Genomic DNA, 19,750 nt, shown 5'->3' with positions numbered 1-19,750 from the left:
TTTACAATAGCGGATGAAAACATGTCCCAGCCGGAGGCAAGTGGTATGAAACCTCACCAAATAAACCCTGAGTCATATTGCGACAACAAATTTATCTTGTCAACAATTTATCTCACCTCCAGCTAATGGTATAAAACCAAACGTGGATTGCATAAAACCACATATACCCCGTGCGATACTGCTACAACTTCTAATGTATCCCTCCTGGGAGGGAAATGAATTTCTGAGCTGGAGAATAAATGCTTTATACCCCGTCATGAAGAAGACAGGCTGCACGTGGATGTGTCCTGCTATAGGGTATTTGAAACTATTTGTATACTGAAGTATCTATGAGTTCTTAATGTTGATACTATACCCATACAAAAAAGTTATTGATACGAAACTTTTCAGTGCCACAGAGAAATTTACATTTATTGAGGTTAATATGTTTAAGATGAACAATGAGAAGACTGAAAATATAATTATAAACATTTAATGGAACAGCCTAGTTCACTTGCAGCTGAAGTGAGTGAGGTTTTACGCTGCTTTTAGCAATATTCCAGCAATATCACGGCGGGGGACACCAGAAATGGGCTTCACACATTGTACCCATGTCGGGAATCGAACCCGGGTCTTCGGCGTGATGAGCAAACGCTTTAACCACTAGGCTACCCGACCACCCCACTTGTAGCTTAAAGTGATTAATTGCATTTCTACATAGGAACTTTTTATCCATACACACAGAGAAGAATTATTTTATAATTAATCGATATATCAATATATTGTGATACTTTTCAGTAGAAATATCCACACTAAAATTTCAAATCAGTGACACCACTTCATTTTTAACTCCTATCACAAGGGTCCTAGCACGGAGCCCTTGTCATATGTCAAGCTTTCCTCGAAAAACCATGATTTTGGCACATTCATAGCGTATACATAACGAGTTCACTGTATATGTAACGCATGTCTGACGTATCATTGGCATATCACTGACTTAGACATAACTTATGACAGCGTATTAAAGTGTATTGCCAGCGTGCATCTGGCGTGTTCAACGTATGGCCAGTGTATGCCCAGAGTATGAGTAACGTATGACTAGCGCGCTCAGCATAGGGGAAAGGTGCCTAAAACAGGCCCCGTGGTAGTATAACTAGTAGTGTATGCCCATTCATCAAATTACCACGAAAAACGAGAGCAGTCTAGATAAGTAAAAGGTTCATACGTTCCCATACGCCGAACATTTTGTGCATTCACAAAAATGTTTTTAAGCCTCAAGTAGTACAAACAGCGTGCTTTTAACATATACAACTTACACCTAACTTATCCATAGTATGTTTCAGCGTTGCCGGCGTTTTGGCAAAAATTCTCATACGTCGCCATATGTTACTGCTATACGTTGTAGTGTGACAGGGCCATTGATTTTAAATACTGTAAACATTCTGATACCTTGGCTTGCTTATGAATCTTGATTTAACTTGCATCAGGCATACTGACATGAAAACCCAGTTGCACCAAACAAAACTAGTTTTACCCTGTTTCCATAAATTTATTACAGTTGAAACATAGGCCGGTCTGCTGCCAGTGTCAAACAAATTATGACGTATCAGTGAAATATGTTATAGGAACATATATGTGCACATTATGTTGATGTACCAACAGTTTTATGATGTCAAGCCCACGAAAGCATGACATATTACACGTAACACCTGGATCAGTGATGTATAGGATGTCGTGTGGTAAATAACCTTAGATGTATTGCATGTGTTCAAAGATTGGTGTTGTGTTAACAAGTAGGGTTTAGGCAGACACAATTTGGAACTTGTTTTTACATGCACTAGATGCTTGAAGGCATAAATATAAGGCTGCATTCAACAATAGGTTGCACTGGGTTGCAATAGGTTTAATGTTTTACATAGCTAAATCAAACCCTGGATACTATCCATAAATGTTGATTTATGCCACAATCAGCAATATACCAGCTACATCACAAGAACCTATAGATAACCCGGGGCAGACACATCAGTGTTTAAAAGTAGGAGCACTAATCATGCTGCAGAATGTGCTAAATACTTCTGCTTGTTTGTTTGAGATGACTAGCCTGAACATGGCCATAGAAGAATTCTCATTAGATTTTAGAGTATATTAAATGGACTAATATTAGCTGTTCTTACAAGATTGAAAAAATGTTTTCTCAACTCGCATATTAGATAACTGCTAAAAGTTGCAGATGAAGCCCTAGCCTGCTGACTTGATAGATGCATAAACTGATGTTCATGATGTCAATCACTGGATTGTTTGGTCCAAACCGTCACATAGCTGGAATATTGCTGATTGCGACATTAAACAACAAACAAACAAACGCTAAGCCCTAAGGGAGCCATCCAATCCTCCTTTAAGAAGGCTTATAGTTATACAACAAGCGTGGGATACTTGTATAATGTCCTGCCTGAGACGTTCAGTATCAGGGCCGTATTCTTGACTAGATACACAATCCGTGTGTGGCACACTGTGACACTCACCCACAGCTGCTGTACTGTTATCAGCATGAGGATAACCCAGTAATGTGGGTCACCGGGATATTCAATATGTGGCCAAAGTACCTCAGTGACTAAGTGAATGTGTGGCTTGTTCGGTAATATCTGTAGCAGTTACGCCCCGACAAATGATCATCACACCCACACACAATACTGTGACACACAATGATTCAAGATTCTTGTCTAGTGTATGAGTGAGGGGAGGCCTTCTTGATTCAAGGTACTTCTCTAGTGTATGACTGTGGGGGAGACCTACTTGATTCAAGGTACTTATCTAGAGTTTGACTGTGGGGGAGACCTACTTGATACAAGGTACTTATCTAGAGTTTTACCGTGGGGGAGACCTACTTGATTCAAGGTACTTATCTAGAGTTTGACTGTGGGGTAGACCTACTTGATTCAAGGTACTTGTCTAGTGTATGACTGAGGGGGAGACCTACTTGATTCAAGGTACTTGTCTAGTGTATGACTGTGGGGGAGACCTACTTGATTCAAGGTACTTATCTAGAGTTTGACTGTGGGGGAGACCTACTTGATTCAAGGTACTTGTCTAGTGTATGACTGAGGGGGAGACCTACCTGATTCAAGGTACTTGTCTAGTGTATGAGTGAGGGTAGACCTACTTGATTCAAGGTACTTGTCTAGTGTATGTCTGAGGGGGAGACCTACTTGATTCAAGGTACTTGTCTAGTGTATAACTGAGGGGGAGACCTACTTGATTCAAGGTACTTGTCTAGTGTATGTCTGAGGGGGAGACCTACTTGATTCAAGGTACTTGTCTAATGTATGAGTGAGGGGGAGACCTACCTGATTCAAGGTACTTGTCTAGTGTATGAGTGAGGGGGAGACCTACTTGATTCAAGGTACTCGTCTAGTGTATGACTGAGGGGAGACCTACTTGATTCAAGGTACTCGTCTAGTGTATGACTGTAAGGGAGACCTACTTGATTCAAGGTACTTGTCTAGTGTATGACTGAGGGGAGACCTACTTGATTCAAGGTACTCGTCTAGTGTATGACTGTGGGGGAGACCTACTTGATTCAAGGTACTTGTCTAGTGTATGAGTGAGGGGGAGACCTACTTGATTCAAGGTACTTGTCTAGTGTAAGACTGAGGGGGAGACCTACTTGATTCAAGGTACTTGTCTAGTGTAAGACTGTGGGGGAGACCTACTTGATTCAAGGTACTTGTCTAGTGTATGAGTGAGGGTAGACATACTTGATTCAAGGTACCTGTCTAGTGTATGACTGTGGGGGAGACCTACTTGATTCAAGGTACCTGTCTAGTGTATGAGTGAGGGGGAGACCTACTTGATTCAAGGTACCTGTCTAGTGTAAGACTGTGGGGGAGACCTACTTGATTCAAGATTCTTGTCTAGTGTATGAGTGAGGGTAGACCTACTTGATTCAAGATTCTTGTCTAGTGTATGAGTGAGGGTAGACCTACTTGATTCAAGGTACTTGTCTAGTGTATGAGTGAGGGTAGACCTACTTGATTCAAGGTACTTGTCTAGTGTATGACTGTGGGGGAGACCTACTTGATTCAAGGTACTTGTCCAGTGTATGACTGAGGGTAGACCTACTTGATTCAAGGTACTTCTCTAGTGTATGACTGGGGGAGACCTACTTGATTCAAGATTCTTGTCTAGTGTATGACTGTGGGTGAGACCTACTTGATTCAAGGTACTTGTCTAGTGTATGACTGTAGGGGAGACCTACTTGATTCAAGGTACTTGTCCAGTGTATGAGTGAGGGTAGACCTACTTGATTCAAGGTACTTGTCTAGTGTATGAGTGAGGGGGAGACCTACTTGATTCAAGGTACTTGTCTAGTGTATGACTGAGGGGGAGACCTACTTGATTCAAGGTGCTCGTCTAGTGTATGACTGAGGGGGAGACCTACTTGATTCAAGGTACTTGTCTAGTGTATGAGTGAGGGGGAGACCTACTTGATTCAAGGTACTTGTCCAGGGTCTGCTTCAGAGGAGGGATGGGGAGAGAAGGCAGTTCCTCCGTGTACTGAAACGTCTTCTCGGTGTCCGACAACATCAACGCGTCAACCATGGCTGAAAATAACATTACATTTGTATTGATAAGGTCACCCTCAAACAAATGAGACCAGAGAATCAAACCAGTGATCATAACATAACATAGTCATAATAGAGTAGAATGATAAGAACACACAGACGTTAACACTAACATTTCAACCCACACCAAGTATTTCCTCATCCATTTGAAATTTTCTCACACCATTGAAGCAACAGCTATACTTCGGTACTCAATGCTGGCTATATAACTCTGCTGCAGGAGAGTACTAGATTTGGGTCCTGCGAGTAGGCTTGAGTAGTGATATTTCAGTGGTCTCAACCGCTGCTGGGGGCATGAGAGGCCCAGTCGTCTCAGGCACTGCAATTCACTGTGCAGAGTTGCCTCCCTTGGGCACACCATCTTCCCGACACAGGAGAGTTAACTGACTTTAAAAGTCCAGTTTCCACCCTTGCCGAACTAGGCTGGAATTCCTGGGCTCGATCGTAGCGCCACCAGTGTCTAGTACGAGTTATGGACCAATCAGATTCGACCTCTCGTATCGTTTGCATTTGCTTGAAACAAAATGGAAAGTGGAAACTGGACTTTTATAGTCAGTTAACTCCCTTGCCTCGGGAAGATGTAGGCACACCAGAAAACCTATTACTCAAATCCTGGTTTGCCCTGATTATGTTTCTAGGTTTGTCAGCACCATACCCGTGCTTGTGGGTTTCATCAAAGTCTTCAACATCTAGGACCTGCATTACTTTGGGCTTTCCTCCACCATTAAAATGATTAAGCTGACACTTTGTGATGTAACTGGAATACTGTTCAAAACAGCATTAAACCAAACTCACTCACTCACTCACTCAAACCCTGCTAAATAGTCTGTGAAAAAAACCAACATCATTAAAATCAGACCTTAGTTCCAGCTACTGCTAAACAAAGATCTGAGGACATCCCATTATGGGTCACGTCAGACTGACCTTGCTCGAACTTTGACCGACCAATAGATTGACTAATCAGAAGGCAGCTTTCTCGTGCTTTACGGCACTAATTTCAAATTCGCAACTATGCTTCGAAACATATTTTGGCAAACTCACAACAACAAATTTGAAACCTGAACAAAAAAACATTCTGGAGTGGCTAATAGAATTTATAGATTGTATGGACTCAGCCGTTAAACCCATAACTATCATTCGGAATACCCCGTGTTGAAGTTGCATGATTAGAAATCACATTCCGACTGTCACTTTCATAATCTGGTAAGCCACGCTCTGATTAGTCAGATGAAAGGTCGTTCTGACGTGACCCCTAATGGGATGTCCTCAGATCTTTGTTTAGCGGTAGCGAGAAATAAGGTCTGATTTTCATGAGATTGTGAAAAAAACGTAATCTGCAGTATCACCTCACATCCTGACATAAGGCCTATATTACTAATGTCAAATAGATAAATCATAATTGAGGTAAGTCAACATGGTGAACCTACACGCACTTGGGGGAGCTGTACTTCGACTATCACTGAGCACCAGTCACTCAATCACTGTCTACTGGTTTAGGAAAAAAACAGCTTACTGGTAAACATATGTTGTGCTTTGAACAGTGTTTGTTTGTTTGTTTGTTTGTTGAATCACTGAGCAATGTTCCAGCTATATGACATCATAATCAACTCTGGACCATTATTTATCATGAAATTGGCAGTTGACTTTGAGGAGTCAAAATCTTGGCTACTACAACACTTCTGCGATCTTTGTATCACACATCACAGATTGACGAACTTGTAAAATATCTGCATGACAGTGATCGTTGCGTCAAGTTTTAGAACTTTTCTGAAGCTGCTTTTTTTGTGTTAATAACAAGTAGGTTTAACTCTAGGTCTTCTTCATTTTGTGATAAAATGAAGTGATGAATTTACTTTCAAATTCATTATGTTGACGTGATACTGTAAATCGTGAAATTAATGCGTCTCCAAAAGAATGCGACCACTGGACCCTAGCCGAAAATGTGACTCAATATGAATGGGACATCCCCGCCTCTCAAGCATCAGTGGATTTATAACTAAAGATGGCCTCAGTCAGGTTTAAAATCCTCACCTGAATCCAATCTTACATTAATCCAATCACACACCAAATAGCACCGCTTATTAGCGTTGAGTAAAGTACTTCCACAAAAACAATACATGCGCACCGGCTCGTGTCAGCCTTTGACGCAGTCGCAAAGAACAAAGGGTGGTGTCTGTCTGGACTTGCAGGTGTGATCAGTGATGACATAAGTGAGTAGAACTCTTGTCTTGACCCCAGCAGTAACAATTCACAGGACGTAATTAGTGTTTGAATGACATTGTTTATATACTTGATATACAAGTGCTGCTCAATAAACAGTGGTGTGGAATACACCAGCGTATGTCTAAATTGATATTTATGCTATCCAAAATGTCTTATTGTTGATATAAATGCGATGCTTAAAAATGCGAGCAAAGGCCACACGCATTTTTCGCATTTAATTCACGCTCGTGTTAATTTCAAGATTTACAGTACATCCACAGCCCTGAACATGTCTACCTCATTACTGTCATGATCAAACTACAGTGACCATACAGTGTGTGCATACATAAGGACCATATCTCACAAGCATGATCAGAAAGATAATACATATTGGTTAATAATATTGTTTCCAGAACATGCCAGCTCCATCTGTTGTAGTGATGATGCCTTCTGTTCACTGTTCGAAATGAGCGCCTGCCCGATGGCCCGTGACATCTCATGTCGGACCCTTCATTTCAAATTTTATATGTTGTATGTGACGTAATAAGCGCCCAGGGCGCACTCAAAATTAGAAATAGGGGGTCCTTATTAGAATATTATTTTGGTGAAGAATAAAACAGAGTTGAAAGATCGTAAATTTCGTGGTTTATGCTGACAGCCTGAAATGTTTATATACCTCAGATATAATTTTCCAGAATTTAATTGCCAATAATTAAGGGTGCATATAACACACGAGTGCGTATTATACACAAGTAAATAAGTTGTGTACATTGATCAATCGGAAGGGATGCAAAGGGGATTGTTCACAAGTGGGCGCTTATAAGAGCGGGGCGCTTATTACGTCAAATACAGTAAACATATTTTTTTCCATAAAGTGGAGGGATTGGCAAACAAGCAAATTTTGCTCATCTGAATGCCTCTCCCAAACATGATACATATACAAATAGCAATGTATTGATAGTGACATGAGAAATAGCATACATTGTATAATTGGCATTAACGGTAAGTATTGTTCTGTAAGTGTTTAATTACTGGATTATCTTCTATAGCTACAGTTACATTATTATTTACATTCAGCACAACAACATCGCAGTATCATATAGCAAAGCCAACATCTCAGACAAAATCTCTTAAACGGCAAGAAGATAGAATAAAACTGTGCACTGATTTCAAAATTTCAAGACTTGTTACTGTCATTAAATTTGAATTACCATTTAGAATTTGTTCAAATTTGTTTGGGTCCTTATGGCTTGCCGAAAATTTATATGTTGATTTATTTGTCACAATGAGCTGCAGTTTTTTAAATGTGAACTTCTGGTTTGGGTTTGGTTTGGTTTGTTGGTTTGAGCAATATTCCAGCTATATGACGGCGGTCTGTAAATAATTGAGTCTGGACCAGAAAATCCAGTGATTTACATCATGAACATCAATCTACGCAATTGGGATCGATGGCAATCGATGGCATGCATCAACCAAGTCAGCAAGCCTGACCACCCGATCCTGTTAGTCGCCTTTTATGACAAGCATAGTCGCCTTTTACGGCAAGCATGGGTTGCTGAAGAGTTGAGTCAGGGTCTGCAGGTTCAAAAGTCGGTGGGTCCTGGTGGCAGCCTGGCAATGTATTTTATTTCAAACACTGCTGCTGCCACAAAATAATGAATATAGAAAATATTTGTGATCCATTGCAGGGCTTGACATTCATAGAGAACATAGTCAATATATCGTAATATGTACAGGGTTTTACAGGATGCACAATATTGCATCCTATACGCAACAAATCAGGTCGGTAAAGATACTTTAAACTGCGAGTCCTGGGGGACGAAATTACATTTGGCAGTTTGAATCATAGGAATTTGAAATAGTCTCTATAAAATTTTATGAACAGTCTCTTGTAATTCCATAATGTCTGCGCCATTTAGACCCATCAAAACTCTAGATTTCATGTTACAATCTTGTATATATACAGTATTCGACGTAATAAGCGACCAGGGCGCTCTCAAAATTAGAAATAGGGGGCTCTTATTAGAATATTATTTTGGTGGAAAAAACAGAATTGAAAGATAAATTTCGTGGTTTATGCTGACAGTCTGAACTGTTTATATACGACAGATATATTTTTACAGAATTTAATTGCCCATAATTAAGGGTGCATATAACACACGAGTGCGTACACGAATAAATAAGTCTTGTGTACACTGATAAATCAGAAGGGGTGCTAATTGGGATTGTTCACTTGCCAATATATTAGCAAATATCCCTGTGGGCACTTATTAGAGCGGGGCGCTTATTATGTCGAATAAGGTAACTTGCATTTCTATCCTGCAAATACACTCAACATTGAAGTCAAATTCTATGACATGCAAAGCAGGATGTAAAATGCTTGGTAATCAAGTGAAGCCTGCCAAACGTGGCCTGCCCGGCATCCCCATGTTCATGCCAAGGAACCCCGAAATGATAGCTGAGAGTCTCCTGGACTTGCAAACAGACCCAGATAGATCCCTGTGTAGTGAAAATATAATCTTCTAGCCAAGCATGAATCGCCATGGTGGTCAGCATATCTGTCTGCAAATACTGGACTCAAAATCAATCAATCAAGGCTTAACCTAAAAAATCTGCTGTATTGCCCCCAATCACCATATATAGATCTACTCGGACCCCGTGGAATCGCGGCATTCATGGTAACGCAGCATTTGTGAAACCCTGCATAATTAAGAGGTGAGATTCACTGTACAGTAGCAATTATGTAGAGAGAAATTCACAAAATAATCACACGACACGAATTTTCCAATATTAGTTGTTGCTTTAAAGCGATTGGGGTATGTAATATACTCAGACATCGTTTAGGGTAGGGCTGGGACGAGTCCAAATTTACTACCCGGTACCAGCCACTCTATTACCCGGCCCTACCCGGATACCCACTATAGGTCTCAAGAGTTGGGTACAAAATGTCCGAACGGGAATTGTTTTACCATGTTTACTGCAGCCCTGGCAAAAACTATTTAGATACATGTATAAAACAATCTGATCATGTATAATCTGCAGTTGACAGACGCTTTATCCTTACTTGAACACATAAAAGTCAGAACGAATGCCTGCATAGAGTGAAAGATATGTGAACATTAGCTATACTTGTAGTGTAACCATTGAGTTTTATTGTTAATATCATTAAACAGTATGTCACCTAACTAACCACGGGGCCGGGTAGTCATGTGGGTACCCGGGTCCTACTCAGGACCCACCCGACCGGAGTACCCGAGTTACCGATCCCAGCCCTAGTTTAGAGTATCATACACATATTCCTTACAGAATCATGAATCATTCATTCGCCGTGAAGTTCATTGTAATTCAAGTTACTCAATTTACACAATCGCTGAATAAATAACAGAAGATCAAACGAACCGATGATTAATGCCACATTACTTCGGCTAGTACATAACACATAAGTCGATGATAAATACACGCATATTAATTTTTACCGGCATGATGAAAAATGAACAATGGTAACCGACTGCAGTTGGTTGATTAATACTAGACAAATATATATGCAACTTTACCTGTTTATTTGTTGTAGCAAGGAGAAGCTCTAAGTCACAAGAATGTACGGAGTATTATCAGCGAAGTGTCTGCAATCTCGTTCAAGGACTATGTAGACTCTTCACCTGTATGCTACTCGGATAACACATTAATAAACAGGCATGTTTTGTGTTGACAGTCGACAGCTGTGGTTCAAAGTCTACTTCCTTTTTCAGGGGAGGTAACTCTAAACAATGCACACACGTTCAGTGAAACCTGATCAAGACGGCCTGTTTCAACATGAGTTCGAACCAGTCTTGCGTATGATAAATTTTAAACACAGCTTGTCGGGAATTCACTTGACCATCTAAATATTTGTAACTACAGGCTTCCGACTGCGAAATCCCTGCTCCACTCTAGCATTATAAACCCTCTGGCCTTTTATAGTTATCCCATGTGTATACAACTAATTTGTCAGTGCTGATGTAATCACATCGTTCACACTACCCTATACACGAGAGAGAGAGAGAGAGAGAGAGAGAGAGAGCGCTCCCCTTTTCACGAGAGAGAGAGAGAGAGAGAGAGAGAGAATAATTTATGTAAGACGTTGTTTTGTCACATTTTGTTGACACAAATGTTGATCAACCAAACTACATCGATATGCTACTTTAGAACATGTTTTATCAAAATACATATCTTGCTAGCAATGTACAAGTTTATGGATAACAACTTCTGGTTTATTGCATTTTATAGCGACGTCTCGACGTAGATTAGTACACTGTTATCATCTGGCTTGAGTCCATATAGAGCTCTTTCTGTCGATCTGTGCAATGACAGCACTTTCTATATATAACCTTTGACATGTGGGTAGTCATTAGCTCACACCTTCCCGAGGAAAGGGAATTAACTAACTGCAAGCTGGACTTTTAGAGTCAGTCAACTCCCTTGCCTCGGGCGAATGTTAGCTCAGAGTAACGATACGACAACAGGAAATGCCTCCAGGATAGTTGTACGACAGGGAAGCATGCATGGCCCTAAAATAACTGCAGCTGAACTAGTAAATTAGACTGTCCCACAGTCCCTGAACAATATTATTTTCTCTTTCGCCCAGCCCTTACTGTAAAGTTGTAGTGAGTGAGTTGGGTTTAACGCCGCTTTTAACAGTATTCCAGTGATATCGCGGCGTGTCAGCTTAATGAGGGAGGAAAGCCCGAAGTGATGCAGGTTTCAGACGTTTACCACTTCGGTGAAGCCCACGAGCACGGTGCTGACAAACCTAGAAACATAATTGGGGCGAACTGGGATTCGAACCCACAATCATAGGTTTCTGGCGTGCCCAAGGTACGCAACTCTGCACAGCGAATCGCGGAGCCTTAGACGACTGGGCCACCCGTGCCCCCCTGTAATGATGTAATTTATAAATGAATCAAGTCTAACTTTTCCACAGGAATCTCCCATCGTACTGTAGCTCCTATTTAATTTAAATGGAGTTTCTATCAAACTTATATATTTTCAGAAACTACGCGTTAGTCTTCCCGTAAATATACGCACATGAATATTTCTTGGCAGTCACATCTTTTTCCATGAGATGGCCGATATATTCTGTAAAAACAATTCATATTGTTCATTGTAAGATAATTAATTATATGATTATAGTAAATATTTCGCCTGTACCTCATTCAGATTGTCTTGAAGAGAGCAAATTGCAGCTTAACATGTATACTCAAATTTCATTATGTTTGCGTATTCAACGTAGTTCTATACGCATGTTGCGTAATCGGTGATTCCAAAACTCGAATGGACAACTTCTCTAAAACGTCAGACTCTGCCGATGCCAACATATCTCTCAGATGAGACAAGGTAAGCGAGTATGGTTTTACGCCGCCTTTAGCATTATTCCGGGAAATTAATCAAAGGGGACATCAGAATTGCTCTTCACACACTGTACCCATGCATGTGGGGAATCGAACCCTGGCCTTCGGTGTGACCATTGAACGCAATAACCTTTAGGCTACCCCACCGCCCCCATTTTATACATATGCTATAACCAAAGCTTTATTTTGTCATGAATATTGGAGATACTCGGAACAATATTGGAAATAGCGGGTTTCTTATTGTGAGACATGTCGTCCTTGATTTGAGATCTCTAAATTATTGAGCTTTTGGTTCTCCAAGTAAAGAGCTCTGAAATAAGCAAAACCTGCTAATGTTTATAAGACATGCATTGATACAGTCGAAAACCAGGTATATAACACTGGGCGAGGGTTGACCTCTCGAAGCGTTCACTCATGCTTAACAGCATTTTAGGGCCATGAGATAGGCCAGTGTTTAAAGCGTTCACTCATACTCAACAGCATTTTAGGGCCATGAGATAGGTCAGTGTTTAAAGCGTTCACTCATGCTTAACAGCATTTTAGGGCCATGAGATAGGCCAGTGTTTAAAGCGTTCACTCATGCTTAACAGCATTTTAGGGCCATGAGATAGGTCAGTGTTTAAAGCGTTCACTCATGCTTAACAGCATTTTAGGGCCATGAGATAGGTCAGTGTTTAAAGCGTTCACTCATGCTTAACAGCATTTTAGGGCCATGAGGTAGGCCAGTATTTTATGCGTTCACTCATGCTTAACAGCATTTTAGGGCCATGAGGTAGGTCAGTGTTTTATGCGTTCACTCACCACACTGAAGAGTCGGGTTAGAGTCCCCTCATGTTTAAATACAATGTTTGAACCCATTCTTGGTGTCCCCCACCACAAATATATTGGAGCATTGGCAAACGCGACCCAAATTCTAAATAACGTTTCGATGCATTGAGGTGAGATTTATGTTATGATGTTATACACATGTCGCGAACTGACCAATGCCGAGGTGCACGGGTGCCTCACGTCTCTTTGAGGTAAGCATGGTCAGGTGTTTATATAGAGGTCTGAAACACGTTATTCGATTGCTGGCACAATCATACCTTGTAACTCCGTGCTGACCCATATTTCCGCCATCGCGACTGCCGTCCTAATACCGTTATACAGGTGTGAGGGTCACAACACAGACAAGATAAGACCGGTTGTGGCTGTTTGGAACCAGTGCCTATCTTTAAAGACCCAATGAGCATTGGCAACTTATTTACCCATGCGCGCGTTTGTGCCTGTAAAATTGTGTTTTATTTGTGTTGTTGCAGAGAAATTTGTTAAAATGCGTCAGGGAGGACGCTTTAGGGGATATTTGGTATAACGCTGTATAAATATTTTAACATAAGTAAGCCATTGATGTAAGTTACAACATTGTAGAAACGTTAATGATTAAAGAACCGTCTCCTTAGCTCTAGAATGTTTTAATAGTTTTCCCGTTGAAATCTTGTTGTTTGTTTGTTTGTTTGTTTGTTGTTTAACGCCACACTCAGCAATATTCCAGGTATATGACGGCTGTCTGTAAATAATCGAGTCTGGACCAGACAATCCAGTGATTGACATCATGAGCATCGATCCACGCAATGGGGTTCGATGACATGCATCAACCAAGTCAGGAATCCTGACCACCCGACCCCGTTAGTCGCCTCTTGCGACAAGCATAGTCGCCTTTTACGGCAAGCATGGATTGCTGAAAATAAATCAGATCTTACTTTATGTTTTTATCATCCATAATCTTAAGAGCTGAACTTAACTAATGCTAGTTCTGACAGTCATATCAGGGAGTCTACGTATCTTTGTTTTATGTTTTTACTCCCTAGTCATATGGGGAGGTGAGATAGTCTAGTGGTTAAAGTTCGATTCCCCACATGGGTACAATGTGTGAAGCCCATTTCAGGTGCCCCATATATGAACGCTTCCGTTAACAGGTATTTTTCAAAGTTCTTCAACCTTATGTAATTATAACGTTGAAAGATCGTAACGATCAGTAGGAAATTAAATTTTAAAAACGTTTATGTCATATCTCACATCGTGCCTCCGTCTTATGACAATTCTGCCTTTTCACTCGATGAGTTACACGTGAAAACAAAAATTCTACATTATTTTTCAAAAGCGCACATTATTTTTTTAATCTAGATCTCACTCCTTGTTTATTATAGTGCTTCCAAAGCGTGCTTCAACCAACCACTAGTTAGTACACACATGACCATTGTGCGTCCACAGCGTGCTTCAACCAACCAACAGTTAGTACACACATGACCATAGTGCTTCCAAAGCGTGCTTCAACCAACCAACAGTTAGTACACACATGACCATAGTGCTTCCACAGTGTGCTTCAACCAACCACTAGATATTACACATGATATCAAGACCATGGTGCTCCTACAGTGTGCTTCAACCAACCACTAGTTATTACACATGATATCAAGACCATGGTGCTCCTAGAGTGTGCTTCAACCAACCACTAGTTATTACACATGATATCAAGACCATGGTGCTCCTACAGTGTGCTTCAACCAACCACTAGTTATTACACAAGATATCAAGACCATAGTGCTTCCACAGTGTGCTTCAACCAACCACTAGTTATTACACATGATATCAAAACCATGGTGCTCCTACAGTGTGCTTCAACCAACCACTAGTTATTACACATGATATCAAGACCATGGTGCTCCTACAGTGTGCTTCAACCAATCACTAGTTATTACACATGATATCAAAACCATGGTGCTCCTAGAGTGTGCTTCAACCAACCACTAGTTATTACACATGATATCAAGACCATAGTGCTTCCACAGTGTGCTTCAACCAACCACTAGTTATTACACATGATATCAAGACCATGGTGCTCCTACAGTGTGCTTCAACCAATCACTAGTTAATACACATGATATCAAGACCATAGTGCCCCTAGAGTGTGCTTCAACCAACCACTAGTTATTACACATGATATCAAGACCATGGTGCTCCTACAGTGTGCTTCAACCAACCACTAGTTATTACACATGATATCAAGACCATAGTGCTCCTACAGTGTGCTTCAGCCAACCACTAGTTATTACACATGATATCAAGACCATGGTGCTCCTACAGTGTGCTTCAGCCAACCACTAGTTATTACACATGATATCAAGACCATGGTGCTCCTACGGTGTGCTTCAACCAACCAACAGTTATTACACATGATATCAAGACCATGGTGCTCCTACAGTGTGCTTCAACCAACCACTAGTTATTACACATGATATCAAGACCATAGTGCTCCTACAGTGTGCTTCAACCAACCACTAGTTAGTACACACGATATCAAGACCATAGTGCTCCTAGAGTGTGCTTCAGCCAACCACTAGTTATTACACATGATATCAAGACCATAGTGCTCTTACAGTGTGCTTCAACCAACCACTAGTTATTACACATGATATCAAGACCATAGTGCTCCTAGAGTGTGCTTCAACCAACCACTAGTTATTACACATGATATCAAGACCATAGTACTCTTACAGTGTGCTTCAACCAACCACTAGTTATTACACATGATATCAAGACCATGGTGCTCCTACAGTGTGCTTCAACCAACCAACGAAATGGCAGAAGAGGAAGAGAAGATGGTAATTATTTTATCATTGTGTCACACTTTGCATTTACAATGTATATAAACATGATAATAACATGGGAAACATGATAATAACATAGGAAACATGATAATAACATAGGAAACTTGATAATAACATAGGAAAGGTGATAGTAACATAGGAAACATGATAATAACATAGGAAACTTGATTATAACATAGGAAAGGCGAAAATAACATAGGAAACATGATAATAACATAGGAAACTTGATAATAACATAGGAAACATGATAATAACATAAGAAACTTGATAATAACATAAGAAACTTGATAATAACATAGGAAACATGATAGGAAACATGATAATAACATAGGAAACATGATAATAACACAGGAAACATGATAATAACATAGGAAAAGCTAGCTCATGAGGCTTACGAAACACAAATGTACTTAAAACTATCAAATACTATTAAAAATAATAAACATGTATACACACAAATGATTTAACTACAGAATAAGTAATGACTGAGATGAAACTATGAATAGATTACAACGTGATAGGAAAGAGAGTGGCACTAAGGAGGGGTGGGTTCTGCGTTTGTACATGGTGGAAAGAGTTGCGGCTGGGAATTGTGAAAAAGAGACCATGTAACATTATATGACCCACTTTAAGACACCTGCGCCTTCGTTAGAGTTTTGATGTTATGCAATATTTTAGTACCTGGGTGTTCGATTTCTACAATCACTCAACCCAAGCTGGGACCGGGACACACAACAGTAATTTACGAGTCATTACACATGTCCTCGGCGCACAGTCCATAATTGATGGGAACAATCGACTGGGAAATTCAATTTGACATTCAATATGTAAATCACATGACGTTTGTTCACCATGTAACTGCAAAGGCTGCACATAACTTGTCTAATGAAAAATGGACGAACTATAGACCACAGATCTGCCACTTTCAGGTTATCCAGCTGTATAAAGTTCCAATCTAAAAATGAGTACGTGAGTGAATTTTGTTTATAACCGCAGTCATCAATATGACGCTTTTAACAGTATTCCAGTTACATCGCGTCGTGTCAGCTTAATGGGGGAGGAAAGCCCGAAGTGATGCAGGTCTCAGTCGTTTACCACTTTAGTGAAACCCACGAGCACGGGTATGGTGCTGACAAACTCAGAAACATAATCGGGGCGAACCGGGATTCGAACCCACAATCATAGGTTTCTGGCGTGTCCGAATTGCGGCGCCTTCGACGACTGGACCAATCATGCCCTGTAAATAATCAAGTGTGGACAAACCATTGACTGTATAGAAATAGAATGCAAGGGTACGCTTGCAACTCTTGTCTTCAGCAACCCATGCTTGCCGTAAAAGTTGACTAAGCTTGTCGTAAGAAGCGACTAACGGGATCGGGTGGTCAGGCTCGTTGACTTGGGTTGATGCATGTCATCGTATCCCAATAGAGGCTCATAATGTCAATCACTGTATTGTCTGGTCCAGCCTCGATTATTTACAGACCGCCGTCATATAGCTGGTATATTGCTGAGTGCGGCGTTAAACAAAAAAACAAACAAACCAACAAACAAGTTTAATGTCTCTGTCAACATAGACGATGCCTTTTCACTGATGATATATGCAAATATGCAAGTTGGATTGGATTTTAAGGCTTTTTTCATCAAATGAGTGTGGTAACCCTCAACATGATGGTCAGTGTTTGGTGTATCATGTCAAAAAAAAGGTTCCACATTCGGATGGGATATACTGACTACATAGTCATGGATTTATCAGAGCCTAACGGTCCAGTGATCCATGACAATTACTTATTACTACTTACTTAGTCTGATACCCACAACTGACCAACTCGCGTAAGCTGCTAAACTTACGAGCCTTAACAGCTAATCCTATTACAAGGGGGTAAACCTAGAGAACGGCACAGCCACAACGGGGGCCAGGAGGGGTTGAGCCATTTAAGCAACGTTACGAGCTGGCGGGGCACAGGCACGGACAGACAGGTACCGTCTCACCCCAGTACTGTACAACATAGGTAAAGGTCTAAGAGTGAACCTTTCGGTTCGTTTTTCTAATGTGAATATCCCATTTGGTCCGTACAAACATGATGTGTATGTATGTATGTATGTATGTATGTATGTGTGTGTGTGTGTGCGTGCGTGCGTGCGTGCGTGCGTGCGTGCGTGCGTGCGTGCGTAACTATCTCCTATATGTCCCCCATTATTTTAGCTATATGACGGCGGACTGTGAATGATTAAATCTGGACTAGACAAGCCAGTGATTGACATCATGAGCACCAATCTACGTAATTGGTATACGATGACATGCAACCAAGTCAGCGAATCTGACCACCCGATCCCGTGAGTCGCCTCTTACGACAAGCACAGTCGCCTCATACGACAAGAATGGGTTGCTGAAGACCATCTAACCCAGATCTGCACGGGTCTGATGTGACACTGTCTATACAGAATGTACTCAATAAAATGACAATATAACCCAGGTTCGTACGGGTATTTGGGTTGTACAGTTATTGGTGTTTCGCGCGTCTATCTGCTTTATCAACAACAGGTTAATCAATATGTAATTTATCACGCTTAAAATATTTCTACAAAAAGTTGGCTACTTCAAGCTACTTGCCATGTCGACACTTTGTATTTTACTGGTGCTTCATTTAATTATTGTGTGTGTGCGTGTGTGTGGTGTGTGGGTGTGTATGTGTGCGTGGGTGTGGTTGTGTGTGTGGTGCGTGTGTGTATGTGTGGCATGTGTGTGTATGTGCTGCTTTTCAACGCCGCACTCATCAACGTGTTCTGTAATAAATCGACTCTGGAGGGACAGGCAATCCAGTGATTAATATTGCGAGCGACTATCCACGCCGTCGGTATATGTTGACACGCCATCAACCAACTCACTCCGCCTGACCACCCGATCCATTAAGTCGCCTCTTACGACCAGTTAAGTTGTTGCATGGCGACTAATTCTAACCTGGAATCCCAATGGGGTCTGTTTTATCAATAACAGAAGAACTCGATGTTAATTCAAAATAATAACTAGTCCTTCATATATTTTACATGGTTCATTTATTGTTTTAATAAGTGCTCCATTGCCCTTAGGACGCTGGGTATTATTAATTCTCTTCAGGGACACAGTGGGAACTGACTTGCGTGTAAATATGTACAGTATGTGACGCTGTAAGATCAAATATATAGATCCCAACGTTCTGGGGGTATGACAAATGGGAGCCACGTGAAGATCCGGGGTAGAATAGGTCTTCAGAACCCACGCTTGTCGTAAAAGGCGACGGTAACAGGATCGGGTGGTCCGGCTCGCTGACTTGGTTGATGCATGTCATCGTATCCGAATTACGTTGATTGGTGCTCATTACATCAATCATGCACTGGATTGTTATTTACAGAACGTCGTCACATAGCTGGAATATTGCTGAGTGCGGCTTTAAACAACAAACAAACAAATGGGAGGTATCGAAATAATAGGTAATAAGATTATTCATTTCTCATTCAAGATAACTTTCACAAGGAAAAATGTTTTCTATAAAAATAATCCCCCATCCCCCCCCCCCCACCCCCCCCCCCCCACCCCCACCCCCCCCACACACACACACACACAACGACAACCACACACACACCGAGTTATCATTGAGTTACTGTACGTTCAACAGTCTGTACGTACGTGACACTGTCGATCAGAAGCTGTGGATAGCACATTTTTTTCAACTTGTTCAATCTTTTTACTCTTCTGCCAACACATGGGTTGTGGCCCTTGACTCACATAACGGTTTCGCTAAATCAGCAATTTACCTCAACAGTATTGTATATATCACACACCTATTGAACTGAAATATACATGGAATAGTCATTATACTGATATTTTCACTAAAATCGTCAAACTAGATTTCTCAGTCAAAATAGTTAACCGATG

The 19,750-nt window shown here is 40.9% G+C and overlaps 1 protein-coding gene across 1 annotated transcript in view; it reads right to left on the bottom strand.

The window, feature by feature from the left end:
- Window positions 1–13,342, bottom strand: part of LOC139464916 (peroxisomal carnitine O-octanoyltransferase-like) — a 33,431-nt gene extending 20,089 nt beyond the window's left edge. Inside the window, exons 1-3 of the mRNA XM_071246517.1 lie at window positions 13,276–13,342; window positions 11,868–11,918; window positions 4,464–4,580 (exon numbers count right to left, since the gene is read on the bottom strand). Coding sequence (XP_071102618.1) covers window positions 4,464–4,580; window positions 11,868–11,918; window positions 13,276–13,309 — 202 coding nt within the window. The 5' untranslated portion in view covers window positions 13,310–13,342. The remainder of the gene's footprint in view (window positions 1–4,463; window positions 4,581–11,867; window positions 11,919–13,275) is intronic.
- Between the last annotated feature and the right edge of the window lie 6,408 nt (window positions 13,343–19,750).

This window comes from Haliotis cracherodii, unplaced genomic scaffold, assembly GCF_022045235.1.
Source record: "Haliotis cracherodii isolate W230 unplaced genomic scaffold, xgHalCrac1.p SCAF_17, whole genome shotgun sequence".
NCBI lineage: Eukaryota > Metazoa > Mollusca > Gastropoda > Lepetellida > Haliotidae > Haliotis > Haliotis cracherodii.
The sequence above is the reverse complement of the archived record's forward strand: the minus strand, read 5'-3'. Positions and strand labels throughout refer to the sequence as shown.